We start from the raw sequence: 23574 nt of genomic DNA, 5'->3' as shown, positions 1-23574 counted from the left end.
TATTCTCAGGTGCAACACATGTCTCTAGTGTAGAAATCTAAAGTGAAGTTTCTATGTATGTTAAGAAGGCCAATTTACACATAGTACAAACATGGCAAAATAACTGGCCTAACTATTCTCTCTTTCTCATGTATTACAAAGATGTACCTTGAGAAGTGCCAATGGGCTGGATAGAGGGTATCTGTATTGAAGCTCAAAGGGTCGTAAAACCTTCTATACTACTTCCTAAAAAAGACAAAATAGTCATGACTTGAGCGTGCTTCTCAGAGGTTGTTTAACCTCTCAACCGTTCCACTGGTTCGGTGGTGGTAAGAGGTGGAAATTTACACCAGTCTTATCATTGATCCATACCCTCTTGAAAGGTAATCCTACACTTTGATGGTAATAGAAGGGCCTCTGTTCATCCTCTAGACTTACGTCTCTGCTGTATTATGCATATGTTTGTGCCGTACAACATTTCTATGCCCACTGCAGGCCTGTAGGAAAGGAAATATTCTGAACTCCTTACTATTTTCTAACCCAATGTGTCCAGCCAAAGCAATCCTTTGGCCCAATATTTAAAAAAATTCAGTGCACAATGCTGCAAAAAAAATCAAATGGTTACCTCAGAACACCAGACGGACCGTCACTCAAGCACGCATCAGCAGCAAACTGGACCATGACAACGCTCTCTATGAGAGATCTCACACATTCCCCGCATACACCAAATCAAAACTGGAGGTTGCTCATTCCCCTACATTGCACCCAAAATTACCATTCTTCATTTTTATCTCTGTTTTGAAGTTCCCCCTTGTGTGGCTTAACCCCACCCCCCTTTCCTACTGCCTCTACACCGATCTCCAATTTACGGAGATCTCCCTACACCCACTTCCCTAGTCCCATCCTTGCGTGACTGACCAGATTAACCTGCCTATTCTTTCAGCTTATGTACTATTTCTAATGTTTGAATATATTTAAAGATTTTTAGATGTTTAATTGAACCTTAATATTTTTTTTTGGTAAACTATTATTCTTCAATTTCATTCTTGTTCTACTTCCTCATGCCATAATGAGCTTACCTAATGTCTTCGTTAACTCCTGTTTTACACCTTTTTCCACCGATGCAGGCCGCGCACTCCAACGCGGCTCTACATAGCTACCTTTTATTATTTCGGATTTTATCCGCAAGTTGTAATTGTTTTACATACTTATTCAGAGGTTTTAGCAGACAATCCTCATTTAACTGGTCTTTTCAACATTCTATAACAAAATTAATTATAAGAGAGGAATTATTCTCTTGACATACCTTCATCTATAAACCCTGTCACTATTATTAAGGGAAATCCTCCCTAATTATCTTTCATTAAAGGGCTTTACCACTTTTTCCATAACATTAACATTTCCTATATACCATGTCTGACTCTGACTCAGACTCAGACAAGGCTTCTGCCACTATTCCTAACATAGACAACGAAGCCCTGCAAAAAATCATTCAGGAATTGAGGTCCTGCATGTTTGAGACCTTAAGTCAGATCATGTCCTCTAAAAGGTCACCCCCTGATGAGGACGAAATCTGAGAAATTTCAAACCTCTACTCTGACAAGATCACTGAATTAAGGAGTAAAAGACTTAAGAAAAGTAAAAACATTGATGAGGGCAATGTAGGAAGTCCAAGCACCTCATCGATTTAGTAGGTCTTAGCACCTCAGACTCCCAAGGTGTCTGTAGCGGCACAACACATCTGGGTATCCGTAGCAACACAACACATCTGGGTGTCCGTAGCGGCACAACACATCTGGGTGTCCGTAGCGGCACAACACATCTGGTTGCCGTAGCGGCACAAGACACCCAAGAAGTTCTGAGTGGGTCCCTCAGAACCACGTCGCAAAATTCATCAAAAAATGGACAAGAAACCTCTTAGAAAGGGACACTCGTAACATACTTAGAGCGGAATGCTCTAGACCTTCTACTGAGGATAAAAGCTGCTATATTCCCAATTTGGACCCTGAACTCATTAAATTCCTATACCAACTTGGACGTGATTGAAGAAAAGGGATGGAAAAATCCCAGAAAAGGTGCCAAGACCGTCTTCTCGACGTACTTGGACCATTAGCCAGAATCCTAGATTCCACAGAAGATAGCCACATCAATGGCACCCCTCTCAACACTAATCTCATCAGGGGATAGAGCCAGAGAGCATTAATTCTACTGGGTAATGCCAACGCTAGCATTAATGCAGAAATCTCAAACTAACTGACATGGCGGATAAAGAACCCTCGCAAAACCCAAAAGGTTTACTCTTTGGAGAAGACCTCATTAAACCCTTGGGGAAATAAGTCTCCACTTTCACAGCCCTGGACCAGGCACAGCAAAATATGCGCAGAATTTTCACTCCTAACATTTTATGGCGGGCCAGAAGACTGGTCCTCTCTTTCTGCTGCTTCAATCAAAGGCCATTTCCAAGATCCTGTGGTTTCGGAAGAGGGTATCAGCAGTACAACGTGCCTCAATTCTACCTCCAGAGAATTAGAGGCCAACTCATCAGAGGATTTAGATCCTGTGGTACCTTCATCTCAAACAACCCCCCTGCAAGTGAGAACTCTCCACCCTCTCCCTTCTCCTTTTTCCCCCCAAAAAGCGGGTGGCAGACTCAAATACTTCCTTCACAATTGGAGATTGATCACTCAATATCCTTTGTTCTTAAACACGGTCAATGGGTTTATGACAGATTTAACTCACATACCTATACAAACTTCTTTCCAAAGAGACATGCCTCTCTCTCTCCAGAGCAACAAAAATAATAGAGGAGGAGTTCTCCTTTATGCTTCAGAAAGGAGTCATAATAGAGGTGCCATTAGAAACTTTACGATTTATAAGCACACACGTTCTTCTAAAAAAGAAAGACAAAAGGTTAGGAGACCGGTCATAAACTTAAGAGAACTAAACAAATATTTGGTTTACAGACACTTCAAGAAGGAGGGCATCCATCTCTTTAGGGATTTTCCTCTAGAAGGAGACTGGCTGGTCAAACTAGACCTAAAGAATGCTTACTTCAACATTCCTATGGCTGAATCCCACCAATCCTTTCTTCAATTTGTCTGGAAAAATTACTTTTACCAATTTCAGGCTCTCCCCTTCGGACTCTCCTCGGCCCCTTGGCTGGTACGGAGATCGAATCTGCCTGGATCAAGAAGCCAAATCGGAACTAGCCTGGTGGCTCGAGAACCTAACCACTTGGAACAGAAAAGCAATCTTTGGTTCAAAACCAGAGTTTGTTTTAGAATCAGATGCAGGCCTTCATGGCTGGGGAGCATGCCTTCTCAATCAGAACACTGGTGGTATCTGGTCACAAGAGGAATCATCTCACCACATAAATTATTTAGAACTAACAGCTGGGCTTTACACCCTCATGAGCACACCAAATCTGCGGACCTCTCGAATCTAGCAAAGAAACTTTGGATGTTCTTTCTGGAACATAAGATCCCTCTCAAAGCGGAATACCTTTCGGGGAAATCAAATATCTCTGCAGACTGGAATTCAAGATTCCTGTTAGATCACAGCAATTGGAAACTGAATGTTTCTGTGTTCAGTACCCTAAACAAGATCAGGGCCCCTCTAGAGATAAAATTATTTGCGGAGCAGACTAACCTTTCAACTGGGGAACAACTTCAGCTGGATGCCCAACCTGGGTGCTCTAGCAGATAACACCTTACTACAATCTTGGAAAGGAGCCAAGGTGTACGTGTTCCCTCTCTTTGCCACCATGATTCAGAGAGTTCTTTAGATAGTGAGACAGGATCAGGTTTTCCTTGTCCTAATAACTCCCTTTTGGCCATTCCAAGCATGGTTCCCCACCACTCTAGAACTAGCTTGCAACCCCCCTTCTTAATTCTTACCCTAGAGAATCTTCTTGCAGACGTAGATGGAGGAGTTCACCCCCTAATTCAGAACAGGAATTTAACCCTACTTGCCTGGGAGATCTAATGAAATCTCAGGACTTTCGGCGACGGCTGCAACTCTCCTCAGAGAGTCTTGGGCCCAGGCACTCACTACAGATATAACAACATATGGAGAATTTGGGTACGTTGGTACCTGGAAAGGATTCCTTGACATAGTTAACTTCTGCGTTAAACAATTTGATAAAGACCTCAGCTATAGAACTATCAATTGCTATAGATAGGCTATTTCTGCTAGTCATGTCCTTGTCAATGGTAAAACGGTAGGTAAAAATATCATTTGAGTGGTGAAAAGCATTCGCTTAAGAAGACCTCCTAAATCTAAATATGAAAGTCTTTAGGATGTCAAACTATTTCTTGATCTTTTCAATAACTGGCCTGTTAATACTCTCTTCAATATATATATTTTTTTTTTAAAAACAACCTTCCCATTAAGCTGGCTACTCTACTATGCCTAATCTCATGCAGAAGGGTCTCTGATGTCAAAGCCCTGGCCATTACAAATAGATCTTTTAACATGTTTGGAGTCAAATTTGAGATTTATAGAAGAACAAAGACTATGTCTGATTCAATCTCTTACCCACTTTTGGATTTATGTCCAAAACTTTGCGTTTTTGACTGCATGAGTGAGTATGATCGTAGAATGTTTGCTTTTCCCCCTCAGGATGTTAACCAATTACTTATATCTTTTGTTAAACCCCACAAAGGTATAACCTCGACCTCTATTGCTAGATGGGTTAAGACTTTTATGAGTTTAGCAGGCATTGACTAAAAGAGATTTCAAGCTCACTCCCTTTAGAGAGGTGCAATGGCCAGTAAATCTCTCTGGTCTGGAGGTAAGTTGGACGACATTCTCAAAGCTGCTGACTGGTCAAATGAGAGCACCTTTGCACATCATTATTGCAAGCCTATTGAACATATGTCTGATGTTGTTTTACAAATCTACCAACATTCATAATGTAGCCTCCGTTCTTGTAATGAAATTGCGATTCTCATATTAACATAACTAGAGAATCTGGATTTCATTAAAAACATGGAGGCTGACATTATCCCCCCCATCCCACCCCTTGGTGGTCTTACAATGATTTAATGCTGTTTGTGTTACAGTTCATTACTGTACTTTTTATTAACATTACTTGTTTCGTCTCTTGTCCTTTTAGCTTGATAAGCTTGACACTATTTTTTACATTCAAGAGATATTTACTTTTTTCAGGTAACGCTCCTTAACTGTGTGTGTGTCGTCTAGCCTTTGGTTTTACCTTCGTTCTTCCTTCTCCTTCCTCCTGCTCGTTATACGATTTTTTTGATGTTTCAAGTTTCATGAACTTATTTTCCTCCACATTTAAAAGAGGCAGATTGTTGATGGCTCATGCCTTTCATGTGTTGCTATTGTTCTATTCTGGAGCCTTTTAATATCGTGATGTAAGCGGCTGCTTGGACTGCATTAAAGGAATAATACATAATGTCAGCCTCCGTGTCTTTAATGAAATCCAGATTCTCTAGTCATGTTAATATGAAAATCGCAATTTCCAATGTGGTGCACCTCTACCCTTTCCATTATTGTTTTAACCTAGTTCGAAGGGTTGCACCTCTGCCGCAGGTGCTTGTAGTGACTACACACAGTTATAAAATTGAAGGTTTGGTAATTATACTTTTGGAACACGAGTTAGGTGCAACACTATGATTCACTGCCCTCTCTATATAGCACATTTGTGTGGTACAGAAATGAATATAACATAACAATGGGAACTACCAGGTTCAGTACCCATCTTTCCAAGTAACTGTAAAGGGACCAACTTACCTTAATTAGGCGTGCTAAAGCCATTTGGTCAAACCTTGAAGAGTAATACATTGTGAGCTCAGCTTTCAAGGAACCCTGGATAGTTTTTTTGTAATTCCATATAAAATACAGCACTTAATTTAGATTTTCTAAACCTTCTGGAAATAGTGCATGCTCAATGCCAAATAAGAATCTAGAGCCAGGAAACCTGGTGGACTTTAGACCACTAACCACCAAAGCAGTACATGTGGAGGGTAACCATTAGTCCTGTGAGAATCCACAGGACTATTCGCTTTTAGTAGGTTCTGAATCTCTTTTTACCATCAGTAGGTACACTAAAGAATGCACAAAAAGGATATGTTTCACGAATTTATTAAAATCAAAGTCCTATCCTAGTACATAAACTGCTTCTAATTGCAACTATATAAATAAACAAAACTGTAACAAAGAAAACGATTCATGAACACAATATTAACACCTTGGCTGCTCAGGATATTCCTCTGCTGTGCTGGGCCATAATGATAATGGGTGTGGTCATGACAAGCTCAGCTCGTCATGAGCACACGAGCACCATGCCTCATGAGCTCGTCATGAGCACCGAAGGGTTAAAAGAGCTGCAACACTATACAGTCACTCTGAGGCTTAAGAAACTCTTGCGCATGGAGCAAGAATGTTAGGTCGCGTAACTTATCTGCAACTGGCAGTTTTGACTCCTGTTCCATAGAGGTAAGCAGATCAACCCATAATAAAGGGTGAATCTGAAGTACCTACACTGATATTTCTGGATGGCAGCATTCTCTGATGAATGGGCAGTCTGCTCAGTCAAGTAGCAGCTTTATCACCATGCTTCATCTGATGAAGATCATGTGTGAGCTTAAAGCAATTCAGAAACAAAAATCACATCATCCACTAAGTGTAGTTGGGAACTAAGACTTTCAGGACCAGATATTCTGTAGTGCTCAGTACTAGTACAACAGCTACATCTGCAGTTTCTAGCACTCACGTTTTCAGCTCTACAGAATTGGAAAGTGTTTTCCCCTTTATCCGTCTTTTTCTTTACTTATCATTTTGAGGCACATTTACTTACCTAGCGTTTGAAAACTGTTTTTCCTCTATCCTGAATTTCTTTCTATGAAAAGGTGTCCTCTCTAGCCCTTTACAACTGCATTTCAGTAGCTCTAATGTAAGAGTTATTGCAGGCTTTTGGGAAATCCTCCTTTTCTGAGTGGTCCCTTCGGATTTTTCATCTTTTTCGGGACCCTATATTTGTTGGTCTGTTGCCCCTTCTAACCAGTAGTAATATGCCTTTGCAAACCCTTAAACATGGTTCAATTGGCTTAATTCTGGTTGGTACATTTAACTTTCCATTAAGGCCAAAGTATATGGTGCAGAAATACACAGAGGGCCCAGAAAGTTGAAATTCACTTGGGGTCTGCAGCATATAAACTGCCATTCACTACAGTTGCAGTGAAAACATGGTGTCAGGCCTAACCTGTGTAGACTGACGGCCGAACCTTGAACCCTGATGAACAAACCTGTCAAAATCCCCCTTTTGATGGGTGGGAAAACAAGATTCTAAATATTAATTAAGAAACCCCTAAGTATACTTTGCTGCCAAGAAGGTAGGGTCAATAGCATTTAAGAGTGAAACATTTGTGGCTTTATAAATGTCCTGTTCCCCCAATGATTATGCCCAAAATGATATCGTCATTGGTCAGGGTATAACGGGCACATAGAAAAAGTCCCAGTATAGATTATACATTTTAATTTATAACATACAAAGTCAAAGTATAGTTTATACACTTTAATATACAACTTTTGACCTGCAAATGTTATGATGGGTTTTATAAAGCGCTCAGATACTCCGGCAGAGTGTCCCGGCGCTATCAGACCTAGCAGGCACAGAGCACAAAAACTCGAAGAGATCATCGGCCGAATAGCCAGGTTTTGAGATCTTTCCTAAAGGCAAGCAGATTCTCTGTCTTCCTCAAATACAAAGGCAGTGCATTCCAGAGTTGGTGCGCCAGACGTCTAAAAGAGCGACCCCCTATGCGGGTTCGCAAATGTTATTTCAAAGACTTATTTTATATTTTAAAAAATCCAATCTAATGGTAAAATCAGATCTTTATTAAATATATTGTAAATGTGACTTTTATGAAGTTACCCTTTACCTGTGTGAACTTTCAGAGGCTAATTAGCATCTACCAACTTCCAGCCAGTACTTGAATGAGGTGTGAACAAAGTGTGAACTTCCTCCCAGGAATTACTCAATAGGTCAGCTTGATTGACAGGTCGATCTGAATGGGAGGGGCTGACTCATCCGAGCTCAGATGAAGATGCAGGGGCAGGGTGTGGGCATCCTTTATGCACAACAGTGTCAAAGTCTGCCTCACTGATCTGTCTGAAGTACATGTAAAACATAGGTGCACTTGAAAGTAAGCAAGCAGGGTTGTCAGAACAATTCTTGTGTATCTCCTGTCTGGGTGCTGCTGGACTCTTCTTTTGACATACCAGACTTCTGTCTCCTGGTTTGTTGTGGTTCAAGGGCCAGCTTCAAATAGGATTTTAGCAATAGATGTGGGAGGACACTTGTGATTTCCATATGACACTTCCACACACATTCAACCCTCTGTGCCCACATTTAACGTGGCCAAAGACTTACGCTATATTGAAAATGCCCTGGCACGTTGCATTTTGGGCCTACCTTAAGTAAAGCAAACAGAAACTACTAAAAATGTGAGTAGGGCCACATCCAGAAACTTTTTTTCATTGGTTAGGTAGTGCTTGGGAGTCTTCCAGACTACTTGTTGGACCTGCGGTAGAAGGAGCCTGAAGGGCTGGCCCTGTTCCCCCATTGTACCCAGCACAAAATAGTGGACTCAGAGGGTCAGCTGGTTGACCTCTTGGGTGGCTACATGGATGCAACAAACTTCAAGATGCCTTTTTTCCTAAAGTGCCCTGTTGACACCGTGCCAACTGGACTTGGACTGGACTTTGCTGTTGGGCTCTGCTAGAGAATATAAGTGCTTTCCCCTGTGGGGGGCTTCAATAGTCTACTTCTATGCAGGGCACGACAAATTCACTCGCCCGCTCGCATTTGCGAGAGGGAATTGATGAGGACGAGCTATTTTTAGGTCCTACTCGCCCTTTCTGGCGAGTAGGAAGACAAACTAACTTTTGTCCTCTGTGAAAACGGAGTAAAATGACAAGATAAGATTTAAAGGCATTTTTATTGCTCACAAAGTTAATGAGCAATAAAGATGCCTTTAAATCTCGTTATGTTGTCACATTTACTCCGCTTTCAGAGACGGAGGTCAAGTAGTTTGCAGTTAGGTCGAGGAGATTTTTCAAGGTACTAGTCCTGCAGGACTAATACAATTATTTGGATTTTTCGAACCCTGCTATGGTTTATGGGGCACCGGAAAAAAGTCTGGTACATTTTTGACTTCCAGACTTTTCATAGGGGCCAATGCAACCAGGGCGACCATCACTGTCTGCCTCAAATCGTTCCTAGGTCCCAGTCTATCACTCGCATATTTAAAGCTGAGTGTTTTTAGGTTGTATATCTACTTAATACTTTAAAAAATGTATATCTATGTTCCCTTTTTTAAAATTTTGTAATTTGTTTAATTAAATGTTACTCTATTTTGGCTTGGGATTTGTTTGGTGTTTTGACTTTATTACTGTTTTGGTACTGTATAAATACTTTACACATTACCCTAAGTTAAGGCTGTCTGCTCTGTGCCCTAGCTATTAGGGTGTTGAGCTCCGGTTAATTTAGTGACCTTAATGGGTTCAACTCTGACAAGAGTTGTGATCATTCCTGGAAATGGGCAGTGACCCACTCCAAGTAATAATCCAAGTTCTTACAAGTCCTAACTAAGGATGCACAACTACTCACAGGATTAAGGTGAAAGCAGGTAAAACACGAGATGCAGGCATTGCAACAACAGAGACATGAGCATAAGTACATCCATTAGCTAACATATAATAACAGTACCCTCCCCATCAGTCGGAGGGTGGTCTCCTGTCATCACATCTCACCTATTAACTCTGTCATTCAATCAAACATACCTGACCTGCCAGACTCTACAGGATACTTTTGATCTGTAGTCACAGCCTACAATTTACCTTCACTAAAGTGCTGGTTCTCTACCATTGATTCTGAGCCCCTAGCGGTAAAAGAAGTACATTTATTATTTGGCATCAAGTGCTTCCCAAGATCTGGGCACTAGATTCTCCATCACTTGCCTACACCATCGGACGATTTCACAGACTTCTAAAACAGACCTCAACAACGGTATCTCATCTCACATATACTCAAACACCCCCCATACATGTACTCAGGGAGAAGACTAGGGACACGTTATGACCTACTAAACGGCTTTACCAAGTAAAATTGACAATCCCCAATGGGGGTTCAGGTAAAAAGGTATGCACCTAATGATTAGAAATCAGCAGCCACCACCAGATAGCAGTGTCAAAGGCTGAGTATAGCAGTCACACACACTAAAAGTAGAACTACTTTGCGTTTTCCTCAAAAAGACCATCCTACCATTTAGCTGATATCTGATTTTTAATATAAATACTTTGCCAACTGAAACTGATCTACAGAAACAGTGAAATGTAGGCACATCATAGTGTGCAGTGCCTAATCCTCCCTTGCATTATTATAATGAAATAACCTCTAATTTTGTAATTACAGATGGGCAAGATTCAAGAAACTCCTTTCCTGTGGTTGTAGCGGTCCCACAAATGTTTACATTTAAGGTCGCTCAAAACCAACTTTTCTAGCGAGTCAACTTTAATCCTATCATAAGAAAAGGAGTAGGAACATCCCTGCTTTTGTTTTATATCTTTTAGTCTCACCTAACAGACTTTGAAAGCTGTATCGATGTGAAAAGGCTTATTGTCAGTTTACAGTGGACTTAAACCCATCCATTGCTTGGGGTTATTGTCGCTCTCATTTGTTTGCTTTTAATTTGTTAGCTCAAATGAGCTTTCTCTTCCTCTTCTTGTGTTCGCCCAATTCCATTGAATATGGCCTCATTACTTGGGTTGTTCTACTGCTTACATTTTAAGAACTACTTTATTATTTTTGGTTGAGCACTCCATGACAGTGTATCTGTTTCCAGCTGTGTCGCTCGTGTATGCCTTCCTCCCTTACAAGTGTGCTACACCCCCACATGCTCAGTGTTGCACTCACGTTTAACCCACTTATGTTGCTTTCTCATTCATACTTCTCCCCCGCATGCACCCACCGTTGCCCGTCTACCTCTTGTTGCTACTCCCTACACGTTTTTAATGTACTTTTTTTGCAGTTCCCGCCCAACTGTATTAAAAGCATTTTTGTGCTGCTACTTTTTTTTTTTTACCGATTCATCTTGGATCGGTGAATGAAAAAAATGGCACCTTTGTCATTTTGTAGGTACATACATAATAGGTCATGCATGCACCTACAAAATAATGTGGCTGCGTTATTACACCTTTAGTTATTCCATTTTTTTCGTCTGCAGCACTACATTGCTAAAAGGCATTGGCAAAAGGATAAGTTACTTACCTGTAATCCTAGTTCTCTTCCAGGGGTATCCTCATCAAAGTCATAAGCACTGAATATTCCCGCCCATGTGCGGGACCCCGGAAACAATATAAAAATATATATGTATAAAACACATATATCTCGCTCCACATATATGTATGTAAATATTTCATTTTTCTCACATCAATGCAGCCCCAAACTGAGGCTAAACAATGCAAACACATATACATGAACTGCAATTAGTAAGGAATCAAAAAACACATTAGGTAAAAAAATCCTTGAACTTTGTGTTTTAATGAGTCAAACCACTCATAAATCCTGAAAATTGCTTATAAATAGACATTGTTAGCCCTCAGGCTGCATTGCAAAACAATATCATAGAAAATGAAACCATTTTCACAATAACTGGCACCGTGCCTTTAAGGCAGCCATGACCCCAGGCTTCCCATCATGCCTCAGGGGTGACAGTTAGGTCAGTTGTTCTTTGCATAACCCCGAAGACAGGGCTCAACCACAAGATTGAAAACAAAACAGTACCAAATCTCATTTACCTGGGGAGGCGGTGGGTTGCTTATGACTTTGATGAGGATACCCCTGGAAGAGAACTAGGATTACAGGTAAGTAACTTATCCTTCTCTTCCAGGGGATCCTCATCAATAGTCATAAGCACTGAATAGAATAGCAAGCCCATCAACCACCTGCAGGTAAATGAGAAGTACATGACCCAACCAATCATAACAGCCAAAAGAAACTCTAGCTGTTAAACAGATTCCTCAGGGAGGCCTGGCCCACCTGGGTATCTGCTCTCGTGTCAGAATCTAGACAGTAATGTCTGGTAAATGTATGGACAGACCTCCAGGTCGCCGCTTTACAAATCTCAGACATGGGCACATCCTGCAGGTAAGCCGCGGTGGCTGCTCTACCTCTAGTAGAATGCGCCTTAGGGGAACCCCCTAAAGTCTTCTGTGCCAATTGGTAAGCAAGCTTGATACACGAAACGATCCACCTGGAGATAGAACGTTTCGAGGCTGCATGACCAGTCCTGATCGAACCGTAGTTAACAAACAATTGATCAGAATGTCGAATAGACTTGGACCTGTCCAGACAGAACTTTAAAACCCTTTTCAGGTCCAGAGAGTGTAACGCCCTCTCAGCTGGAGTAGAGGGATTAGGAAAGAAAGTGGGTAAAGAGATAGACTGATTGACATGAAAATCTGATACCACTTTAGGCAGGAAAGAAGGATGCGTTCTAAGCACCACTCTGTTCAGATGAAAAACCGTATACGGTTCTTTAGTACATAGGGCCTGAATTTCGCTCACCCTACGGGCTGACGTAATCGCTATCAAAAAAGCTGCTTTCCAGGAAATATGCTGTAAAGAAGCTTTATGAATAGGTTCAAAAGGCGAACTCATCAATTTTGATAGGACTAAGTTCAGCTCCCAAGGCGGAGCAGGAGGCCGAACAGGAGGGTACACTTTCTTTAGACCCTGCGGGAAATCTTTTACTGCAGGAAGCTGAAAAAAAGAAGTTTGTGAAGGTGATCGCCTATAAGCTGTAATAGCGGCTAAATGCACCTTAATGGAGTTAAACTTCAAACCTGCTTTAGTCAGGTACAACAAGTATGGGAGAACTGCTTCTTCCTGACTTTTTACCGCATTGTGACCATTCTGCATGCACCACATATAGAATCTCTTCCACTTGCAAGCATACGAATGTCTAGTGGAAGGGCGTCGTGCTTCTTTCAGAATGGACATGCAGTCCTGTGGCAGCCCTAGATGGCCGTACTGTATGACCTCAGGAGCCATGCTGCCAAGTTCAGTGACGGAAGTTTGGGATGGTGAATCCTCCCGTTCATCTTCGACAACACGTCCTGCCTGCATGGAAGCCTCTTGTGAGGAGACACTGATAGGTGAAGTAGGTCTGTGTACCACCATTGTCTCGGCCAGTCGGGGGCAATCAGGATCATCGTTGTGCACGAGTGGTTCAGCTTGCTCACCACCTTCGGGATCAGCGGAAGGGGTGGGAAGGCGTACACAAACTGCCCCGACCAGTCCATTAACAGAGCATTCCCTCTCGTTCCTGGTCGATAGAACCTGGAAGCGAAGCTTGGGCATTTGGTGTTTTCGTCGTCTGCGAAGAGATCTATTGAAGGACGACCCCAAGCTTGGAAAATGTCGTCTAGCACTTCGTCGTTGAGAACCCAGTCTTCCCTGTCTTCGAAGTGCCGACTTAGAGCGTCCGCCCTCACGTTCTGCTCTCCTGGGAGGTGGACTGCCTGAACAGACAACTTGCGAGCTAGAAGCCAATGCCAGATGCGCTGAGCTTCCAGAGACAGAGTCCTTGAGCGTGTTCCTCCCTGCTTGTTTAAATAGTACATCGTGGTGGTGTTGTCCGTCTGTACTAGAATAATTTTCTCTTGAAGCGAGGGAAGGAACGCTTTGAGAGCCAGGTGAACCGCTCTCAACTCCAGCAAGTTGATATGATAAGTGCTTTCCTTGGGAGACCACAGACCCTGCACTTGTAGGGGTCCCATGTGCGCTCCCCATCCCTGCAATGATGCATCTGTGATGATCGTTTGAGTTGGAGGCGGTTGATGGAAGAGAACTCCCATCTGCATGTTCTGTCTCTTTGTCCACCACTGGAGGGAAGATTGAGCAACCTCCGACAAAGTGATCCGATCGCCCCACTGATCTGAGTGTTGGTCCCATTTGTCCTCCAGATCCTGCTGAAGAGGATGCATCCGAAGTCTGGCGTTCGGTACAAGGAAGATGCAGGAAGCCATCGATCCCAAGAGCGAGGCTATCTTCCGCACCTTCTGGGACTTGTGGAGAAGAACTTGCTGGCACTTGAGGGCTATCGAAAACTGTCTCTCCTCCGAAGGAAACACTTGTCCTACTTCGGAGTCTAGAAGAGCTCCTAGGAAGTGGATCTTCTGAGTTGGTTGTGAGACAGACTTGTTGAAATTGACATGTAGACCTAGACGTTGACAAAGTTCTATGCATGTCTTGAATTGATTCCTTACATTGCCTGGAGTTGGACCTTTCAACAGCCAATCGTCTAAGTATGGGTATACGAAGACTCCCCTGCGGCGTAGAGCTGCCGCCACCACTGCGACACACTTGGTGAACACTCTGGGAGCCGACTTCAACCCAAACGGGAGGACTTTGAACTGGTAGTGAGAGGTCCCCACCCGGAATCGAAGGAATCTTCTGTGGTCTTGCCGTATTGGAATATGGAAGTACGCATCTTGAAGGTCCATCGAACACATCCAATCCCCCTGCCTGAGATGTGGATATATCTGATGAAGCGCCAACATGCAAAACTTTTCTTTTCGTACATGCAGATTGAGTGTTCTCAAGTCCAGAATGGGCCTGTATTCTTCCTTCTGGCCCTTTTTTCTGACCAGAAAGTACCTCGAGTACACTCATTTCCCCCTTTGGGACACCGGAACTCTCTCGATGGCTTCTTTCTCGAGGAGTGTAGCTACTTCTGCTTTTAACCTTTGTAGCTGGTGACTTGATGTTGACATCGGGGAAACGTGCGGAGGTAGACGATGGAAACGAAGACAGTACCCATTCTGCAGCGTAGACAACACCCATTGATCTTTGGTGATGGCCTGCCACTCTGTCCTGTGATGCGCAATGCTTCCCCCCACTGGAGTGGGTAACGGCGCTGGGGGAAGTGAAGACTCATTGCTTCTGCTGCGCTTTATTGAAGTTATTGCCTTGACTCTGATTTCCATTTCCCTTGGAATTGCCCTTGCCTTTGTACTGTGTCTTTTGCTGGCCCTGCTGGTTCTGGCCTTTCTGCCATTGAGGGGTTTGAACCCTCTGCTTCGAATAACCCTTGTTGTTCGAACGGAATTTCTTCTTAAATTCCTTTTTCTTCTCGAGTCCCACCGCTTTGAGAGTGTCCAACTCGGTCTTCATCCGCTGCATCTCCTCATCCGCACTTGCTCCAAAGAGAGATGTGCCTGAAAAAGGAAGGTTCAGGATTCTTGCTTGAGCCTCCGGTTTTAATGCTGTGAGGCGTAACCAAGATGTTCTCCTTGCTGTAACTCCGTGCACATAGCCATGTGCCGCCAGCGTTGCCCCATCTGCTGCCGATCCTATAATCTGGTTGGAGACTTGACTGCCCTCCATCAGAACCTCCTCAAAGTCCTTTCTGTCTTCTTCAGGGAGCTTCGCGGTAAATCTCTGAAGTGAGTCCCACAGAGACCTGTCATACCTGCCGAGCAGGGCTTCCGCGTTAGAAACCTTGAGGAAAGAGGCTGAGGTGTTACACACCCTTCTCCCCCATGAGTCCTGCACCTTGCTATCCTTATCCGGAGGCACCGTGGATGGATTTTCTTGCCGCTGTAATGATCACTGAATCTGGCGGGGGATCAGCTTTGAGGAACAGAGGATCCTCTTCCGGAGGACGATACTTTTTGAGAATCCTCGCTGGAACGGACTTCACCGTTGCCGGAGTAAGGAAGACTTCGTTCACATGTTCCATTATACCCGGAACCAACGGCAACAACGGTTTGGGTGCTGATCTATGCTGCAGGGTTTCGAATATGACAGTCGTCTTGACTTGTGGAGCTGTCATTGGTACTCCCAGTTTCAGGGCTCCCCTGCCCAGAATATCTTGGAACGAGAAAATATCCTCAGTTGGAGATACTCTTGAGCGTGGACTGTTTGTAAGAGTCGGGGAGTAATCCCTGTGAGATCGTGTTCTCGACGAACTTGAAGAACTACTTGACCTCTTGGACCTAGTTCTTCTGCTAGAACGCGTCTTGGAACAAGATCTCTCTCTGTGACGAGAATGTCTCTTGCTTGAGTGCTTAGAACGAGACCTTTCTCTGCGGGGAAGAGGTTGGTCTCGATATCGCTTTAGGCGCTCTGCCGTCTCCTTGTCCTCTGCCCAGTGGTGAAGAGGTCTATTCCACCTTGGGGAAAGATGAACAGAAGGAGACTTGTGGACGGGATCCTTCTCAGGTGTACGCGACCGTTGAGGTCGATCCGTTCGATCCTGTTGCGATCTTGCAGGGGATTCGGACCTCCCCCTATTAGATGCGCCGCTCCGTCCATCCGAGGATCTGCCACTCCGAGATGATGAGGATGATGAAGAAAGACTCACCAGAGATCCAGAGGTAAACCTTGAGCGAGATCTTTCTTCTGCAAGTCTCCGTCTCTTGGCGGGGGGATCCTGCACTGGAGATTGTTCCACCTCCGCAGCCGATGCTGAGCCTGGAGAACCCAACTGTGGCTCTAGGGCATGAGTCTGGACCAACAAGTCACTTCCCTTGTCCCGAACCACCTCCTTTGATTTTGTAGGAGTAACGTTCTTTGTTTGTGAAGAACTTCTCTCCCTGGATCTTTGTTGATCCCTCGACGGTGGTGGTATCGACGCCGAGCGCAGAGCAGGAAGACGCTCCCTCGACGTCGACCGTGATTTCTCCGTCGACCTCGGGTGGCGATGGCTGTCCTTCGACGTTGAAGGCTGTCTGCTCGATGTCGATGGAGGCTGTTTCGACGCCGATCGCCGTTGATTTGACGGCGACTGGGCGTGCCTCGACTTCAAATGCCGCTCCGACGTCGAACGCTCTCGTCCAGGCGTCGACGTTGGCTGCATCGACGTCGACCGATGATGTGTCGACAGAGGCTCCCTCGACGTCGAACGACCAAGGCTAGTCGTCGACGGAGGATGGCTCGACGTCGAACGTCGGTGGACCGACGTCGACGGAGAATGCCTCGACGTCACAGCATGACGATGCTGTTTCGACGTCATACGGCTCGTCGTCGAGCTCTTCCGCTGCGACGGCGACCTGTCCCTCGACGCTGACTGAAGCGGAGGTACCTTCAATGTAGACGCTGAAGACATCTTCTTCGTCGCCGTCGACTGCTTCTCCAACGCCGATCCCGACGTCGAATGTGAACCAGTCGGGGCTCCTCTCAACGTCGACCGCGTCTTCCGACTTTTCTGCTTCTTGGGAGATCTTCCTCTCAGAAAGCCCAAAAGCTCTAATCCTCTCTCGATCCTTAAGAGTCCTGGAAGATAAAACCTGGCAGTGTTCACAGGTTTTAGAGGAATGAGAGTCTGGTAGGCACAGGATACAGACTGAATGAGAGTCAGTCTTTGCCTTTTTCCTTCCACATGAAGGACAGTTGTTGAAGAGAGAAGGCATCTTTAACAGGAAAAATACCTTTTTTAAGCACAAAAAGTGTTCAAACAGCACTCTATGTCTAAAAGACGTCGAGTGAAGTCAAAAATTCTAGTAAAAGCTGAATATTTTTTGACAGAAAGTCAAAAAGAAAAGGAGCTGTTTCACCAGGGTCCTGACTGAAGGAGCCGGAAAGAACAACTGACCTAACTGTCACCCCTGAGGCATGATGAGAAGCCTGGGGTCATGGCTGCCTTAAAGGCACGGTGCCAGTTATTGTGAAAATGGTTTCATTTTCTATGATATTGTTTTGCAATGCAGCCTGAGGGCTAACAATGTCTATTTATAAGCAATTTTCAGGATTTATGAGTGGTTTGACTCATTAAAACACAAAGTTCAAGGATTTTTTGACCTAATGTGTTTTTTGATTCCTTACTAATTGCAGTTCATGTATATGTGTTTGCATTGTTTAGCCTCAGTTTGGGGCTGCATTGATGTGAGAAAAATGATATATGTACATACATATATGTGGAGCGAGATATATGTGTTTTATACATATATATTTTTATATTGTTTCCGGGGTCCCGCACATGGGCGGGAATATTCAGTGCTTATGACTATTGATGAGGATCCCCTGGAAGAGAACCAACGTTTTCCCAAGGGCGAGAACTGTTGGCTTTGCCAATGCCTGTTTTTATAGTATCATTGTCCAAGCCTGCTGTTTCAGGCCTCAGTTACTCAGCATATGCAAGAAGCTAAATAGAACTTTCCAACTCAAAACCTAAAACAAAATGTAAACCTTCCCTTTAAAATGATAATTAATGGCTGAAGCAAATTGTGCTGCAGTAAAGCTATTCCTCCTCTAGCATGTAGAATGTGAAATCCCTTTTGCATTCCTGCCTACAGGAAGATCCACTCATTATGGTATAAAAAAACATATACATATATATATATATATATATATATATATATATATATATATATATATATATATATATATATATATATATATATATATATATATATATATATATATATATATATATATATATATATATATATATATATATATATATATATATATATATATATATATATATATATATATATATATATATGTTTTTTATACCATAATCTCATACCTAAAGCTATTCCTCCTCTAGCATGTAGAATGTGAAATCCCTTTTGCATTCCTGCCTAAAGGAAAATCCACTGTGTAAAAAATATATATATATATCTATATAAGTATATAAATAAATGGTATACAAAAGAATCTCATACCTATTACTAAGAAATAAAGTCAGCGTTTGTGATTTCCCATGATTTTCAACTTTTGTTTTCATTTTAAAAGTCCAACTTTTGCTGGCAACTCAATAAGATATATTTCTTACACCTATTTAATTGTTTATTACAAAACACATGTAGTTTTTCAAATTCTGCAACTTGTGCTTTTTATGTAGTTGCCACAGCCGGGTCTCAAACCTCCAACACTACTATTTTGAAATGTTTCTCTTTATTTGAAACAATCATAAATCTAAAAAAAAGACCACGTAGCGTAAAACATGGTCGAACATTTATTTAAAAAAATATCTAGCTTATAAATGAAGGAGGACCACGGAATTTTGAATTCGGGAGCATTAAGGGGAAATATTCTATGGAGACTTATGGATATTTTGGGCCAAGAACACAGTTCATTAAGCCAAATAATGCTTTAGCCCGATGGCTACTCCCATACACTTTAATAACAACAATCACTTCACTGTGTTGATATCTTTATCCATTGCAATACAGTACTATTATTTAGTGGCGTATTAGGCACGATTAAAACAAAATAGATGCATACCTGCCGTTTGTTCATACTCCGCAAGTCCCCAAACAAATCCATTTTAAAGCCGCCCTGAAGTTGAAGAAAGAAAAGTCGAGCTCAAACATGTATATTAATCACTCAAAATAAATACAGCATGTGTACCAACGCAATATAACCACCCAAAGCAGAGTAACTGATGAATAGAGAGCTTACAAATACACGTTTTCACAGATGCAACAAACACCAGGTTTGATCACAGGAATGGGATTGGTTAATACTGGGATATCAAAAAGGCTAGCAATGTTTATTAAATATAAAAAAAACAATTCTAAGCGGCATTACTACCAATTAGAAATAATCTAATGACATCAAAACCTTTAGAAAACAAACACTGGCAAATCCTATAGGTCTGGTGCACACTACCAAGCTTTGCCAATGCTTGTTTTATTTTGTCATGTTTGTTATAAAACATTATTGTAATGGGAGCGTTCAGCACTCCCCAATGTTTAAAAAAAATGGCTAAACGTAATACAAACTTTGGGAGCAAAAGCAAATACTTCCACAGTAGTAGAGAGTAGATAGGCTTCTTGTGAAAGAACAGTATGCAGTCCTTCACAGTGAAGTTAGCCATGGAAGAAAGTGGGCTGGCCCACTACCCTGTGCCGTAGCAGGTGGCAAACGCATGGGAATGACACCAACAGACCAATGGATGAAGAGGGGATGGACACCACCCACTTTGTTGGAGGTAAAAAGAGGCTTGGCAAGCTCTCATAAGAGAGTGGGCTAATTTGGCCCGCAAAAACAAAAACAACCAGTTTGTTTCGACCTGCTAACAAACAATTAGTGACATGGAACATACAGACAAAAAAAACGGTTCACGTGAACAGGATGCACTGCAAAACAGTAGTAAGTGGAGAAAAACGAGAAGCAGAACTAAAACATGATTATTAGTGAGTTTCAGGAAATCCAAAAGTATTTAAGACAAACTGGTACACAGCTGCTTAAAAGAAATCAATGTCATCGGGCGGTGGAATAATTGAAAATAATTTTCAAAATGTCAAATCGGGGACACATCAAATGGATCCGAGTTAAGAAACGGATGGAAAATAACGATAAATAAGAAAATAACATGTGATAATACATTTGTAGTGTACATTTGGGTATGACCAAGACATTTGACCTATGTCGGAAGTCAACTAGTGTAATGAAGAAAAGAAATCTATAACCCTGATAGAGGCATCAGAAATAAATTGAAACTATCTGGTAGCATATCCTTTTAAGGAAAAACATGAACGTGATTTGATGCAAAAACAATTCAGTGGAATTGATACAGTAGAGAAAAAAATAGATAACCAGTTTTGGGAAAACTGGTATCATGGTACGTCTTATAAACTGGAACAGTGACCTCTAAATGATTAAATTCAGAATGAAGAGCTCTTTGTGCAGCTACTTTAATATGAAGATTGAAAACAAAAGTATTATGCGTAATGAGACTCAGAGAGATACAAATGAAAAGAACATGAATTGGCTTGAACTGTTGCAACCACTCTGATTTTATTAATCAACACATAACAGTGATTAGGTGTATAAATTCAGAGAAATTATATGGATGATACATTAACCTATCAATGGGTAGAATTATTTTGTGACCAAGGATAATCAGAATCATAAAAGACCTGGTAGCTAAACTGTAGTGGGTTATGTATGACTTACCTACCAGAGGGCTTTATTTTGTGCAGACGAATAGGATTATAAACAAATGAGAGAGCTATGATAGTGTTATGTGATTATTAAATGCAAAAACAACAGTTGATGGACAGAATGCCCAGACGTGGGTCCCGTGCTCGCTGCGCCACTGGAGTCAAGCTATCTTGGCGGAAGACAGCTGATAGCCAGAAACCGGTCCTAGGATGCTTGATTCCGGTCCAGGGTAGACATGGCTTGGCAGTTCGGTCTGAGCTTTTCCCATGAGGCACAGGGTCAAGACTGATTTGCATATGGCCATGTCTGAACTGGGGTGGCTTGGTGAGCAAAATAACGATAGATTAAGCCCAGATCTGTGACTGGGGGTGAATGTTTTGCCATTGTGCAACATTCTGTCCATCATATTGTGTGTTTTGATGTGATTATTAAACACATAAAAAGTTATAAGAGTGGGATGAAGGAGAAAAGAGCTGCTGTGAACCAATGCCTACCTGAAATGATATTTAAAAATGTAATGCAAAAATATTTTCACGTCATGTACAGTTGCCAGAAAGACTTTGCGCTTAAGTATATGGGTTATCACATGGTGGTTCTAAATATACTAAAGAACAGAGAAAACTGACTGAATAACCATGACCAAAACAAGAGCAAGTATAAATGCATTTATTTTATTTTCTTTGCCTAGAGTGTTAGAAATGGGAGTCTCTAGTTGGCAAGGGCTTACACCTTTGTCCAAGTAGGGACCCTACTTTCTAGACAGGAAAAGGAAGTTTCATTCCTAAAAAAACCCCTACTGGACCCCTTGGTAGTTTGGCACGATCAGTCAGGCTTATCTTAGAGGCAGTGTGTAAAGCATTTGCACATAACCATCAGTAATACAGTGTAAGCAGTACAAAAGGACACCACACCAGTTTAGACAAATATCCAATATTGTTATATACTTAGGACAAGACCAAAAACGATAAGAAGCCACAATAAAGTACTTAGAAATTTTCAGTTATCAAAATAACCTTGAAAAAACAGTTCCTTGATGTCGATAGCTCTGTTCGAGGCTTTCACGGCGTTGGAAACAAACAAATCAAAACAGTTTTGGCTGACACGGCGTCACAGCCCAGCTACGGTGTCGGGAAGACCGGAAAAACAGTACCTTTAGTAATGCAGAGCGTTGGCGACCTCTCGCTGAGCTTCTGAAAGCACGGCATACGCAGGCGTCGGTTCCGGAGGTCGGTGCAGGAGTCGTCGGGGCCCTTGAAGTCACATGCGCTGCAGAACGAACTACTCGCGGTTGATGTACGGAGGACTGGCATCTGCAGGCGTCGGGTGCTGTGGTGAGAAGTGCAGCGGTGCGGCATGCAATGCCCTCAGGTCACGGTATGAGCAGCGGCTCGGTGGCCGCGTCAGATGGCGTAGTCGGTGAGACCAGGGTTGCGGTGTGTAGTGATGCGGTGCTCATCGCAGTGCTGGCAGGCCACGGTGCAAGCAGCGGCATTGTCATTGCTGAAGCGCTGTCGTCAGCTGAGGAACTGGAGTCGATGTCGCGGGCAGGCCAAGGCTGCGGTGTGGGATGAGAGCCGTGCGTTGTGTAACTTTACGAGCGGTGCCCTTAAACCATGATGCAAGCAGCAGCGTCGATTTCAGCGTGGAGCGGCGTCGTCAGGATACCAAGGCGTTGTCATGAAGCGAGGTGGTGCGAAGTGCAGTGCCCAAAGGTCGCGGTGCGAGCAGGGGCTCAGTGGCGGCATCAGCAGGAGTCGGTGGGACTAGGGTCACGATGCGGCATTGCAGCCGTGCCCTATGTGGTGCCTTCAGGACACGGAGTCGACAGCAGCGCCGTAGAAGGCATCGGGTTGCTTTTCCTTCTGTTCCAACTCAAAACACACAGTTCCTAGTGCTGAGGGCAGAAGAGCTTGAAGTATTTGCTGTTCCTGAGACTTCTTGAACAAAGGGAAAGCTCTACCTTAAGCCCTTGAAGAAACTCACAAAAAAAGATTGCAGAAAGTTAAGTCCAGTCCCAAAGCACACAGCAAAGTGTTAGTTCCTCCTCACAGCTTCTCTAGATCTTCTTCTTGGCAGTCTTCTTGGTCCAAAAGGGTTCTAAAGTTCAGGGGTGTAGGTCCACTTTTTATAGCCCAAAATCCTTTGTCCTCTCATGCAGAGAGGGTCTGTGCCCAGCCAGAACAAGTTCTGCCCTCTCTGGTGTGGCTTTCTGGTAGGAGGTGGAGACTGCGTTGTCAGAGGAAGACCAGGCCCAATCAGGTGAAAGGAAGTCTCCTACCCCTACTCTAAATGCAGGCCAGGTATATTCAGCCCTTTCCTGACCCACCTAGACTATCTGGAACCACTGCAGCTCCCCAGCCCCTGTCGTTCAAAACCCAGACAGTCAATCCACAAACCCAGCAGAGGCCTGCTGGATGTCTGAGCAAGAAAATACCTACTTTCTAAAAGTAGTATTTTCAAAGACAGAATGTAAAAATAACCTTCACTAAAAGATGCATCTTTAGATTCTGAGTTACGGCATTCTAAACTTAATTTTACTACCTAGTTCCCGGGGCCAATTATGTTTATAAGATGTTATAAACAAACTCCAGATTCTGTACTATGGGAACAGGTAGCCCTGCAATAGTGAGAAACTAAATTGGCAGGAATTCACTATCAGGACATGC

The 23574-nt window shown here is 43.0% G+C and overlaps 1 protein-coding gene across 8 annotated transcripts in view; it reads right to left on the bottom strand.

Moving 5' to 3' along the window:
• SEC11C (SEC11 homolog C, signal peptidase complex subunit) overlaps positions 1–23574 on the bottom strand; it is a 224100-nt gene that overhangs the window by 145011 nt on the left and 55515 nt on the right. For all 8 annotated transcript variants that reach the window (XR_015309277.1, XR_015309276.1, XM_086960484.1 and 5 more), the window contains exon 2: positions 19244–19297. Coding sequence is in view for 3 of the 8 variants with exons in the window: in XM_086960487.1 (XP_086816613.1) it covers positions 19244–19285 (42 nt within the window). In the remaining 5 variants the exon portion in view is untranslated. The remainder of the gene's footprint in view (positions 1–19243; positions 19298–23574) is intronic.

Source organism: Lissotriton vulgaris, chromosome 3_1 (genome assembly GCF_964263255.1).
Source record: "Lissotriton vulgaris chromosome 3_1, aLisVul1.2, whole genome shotgun sequence".
NCBI lineage: Eukaryota > Metazoa > Chordata > Amphibia > Caudata > Salamandridae > Lissotriton > Lissotriton vulgaris.
This window is presented reverse-complemented; position numbering and strand designations above follow the sequence as displayed.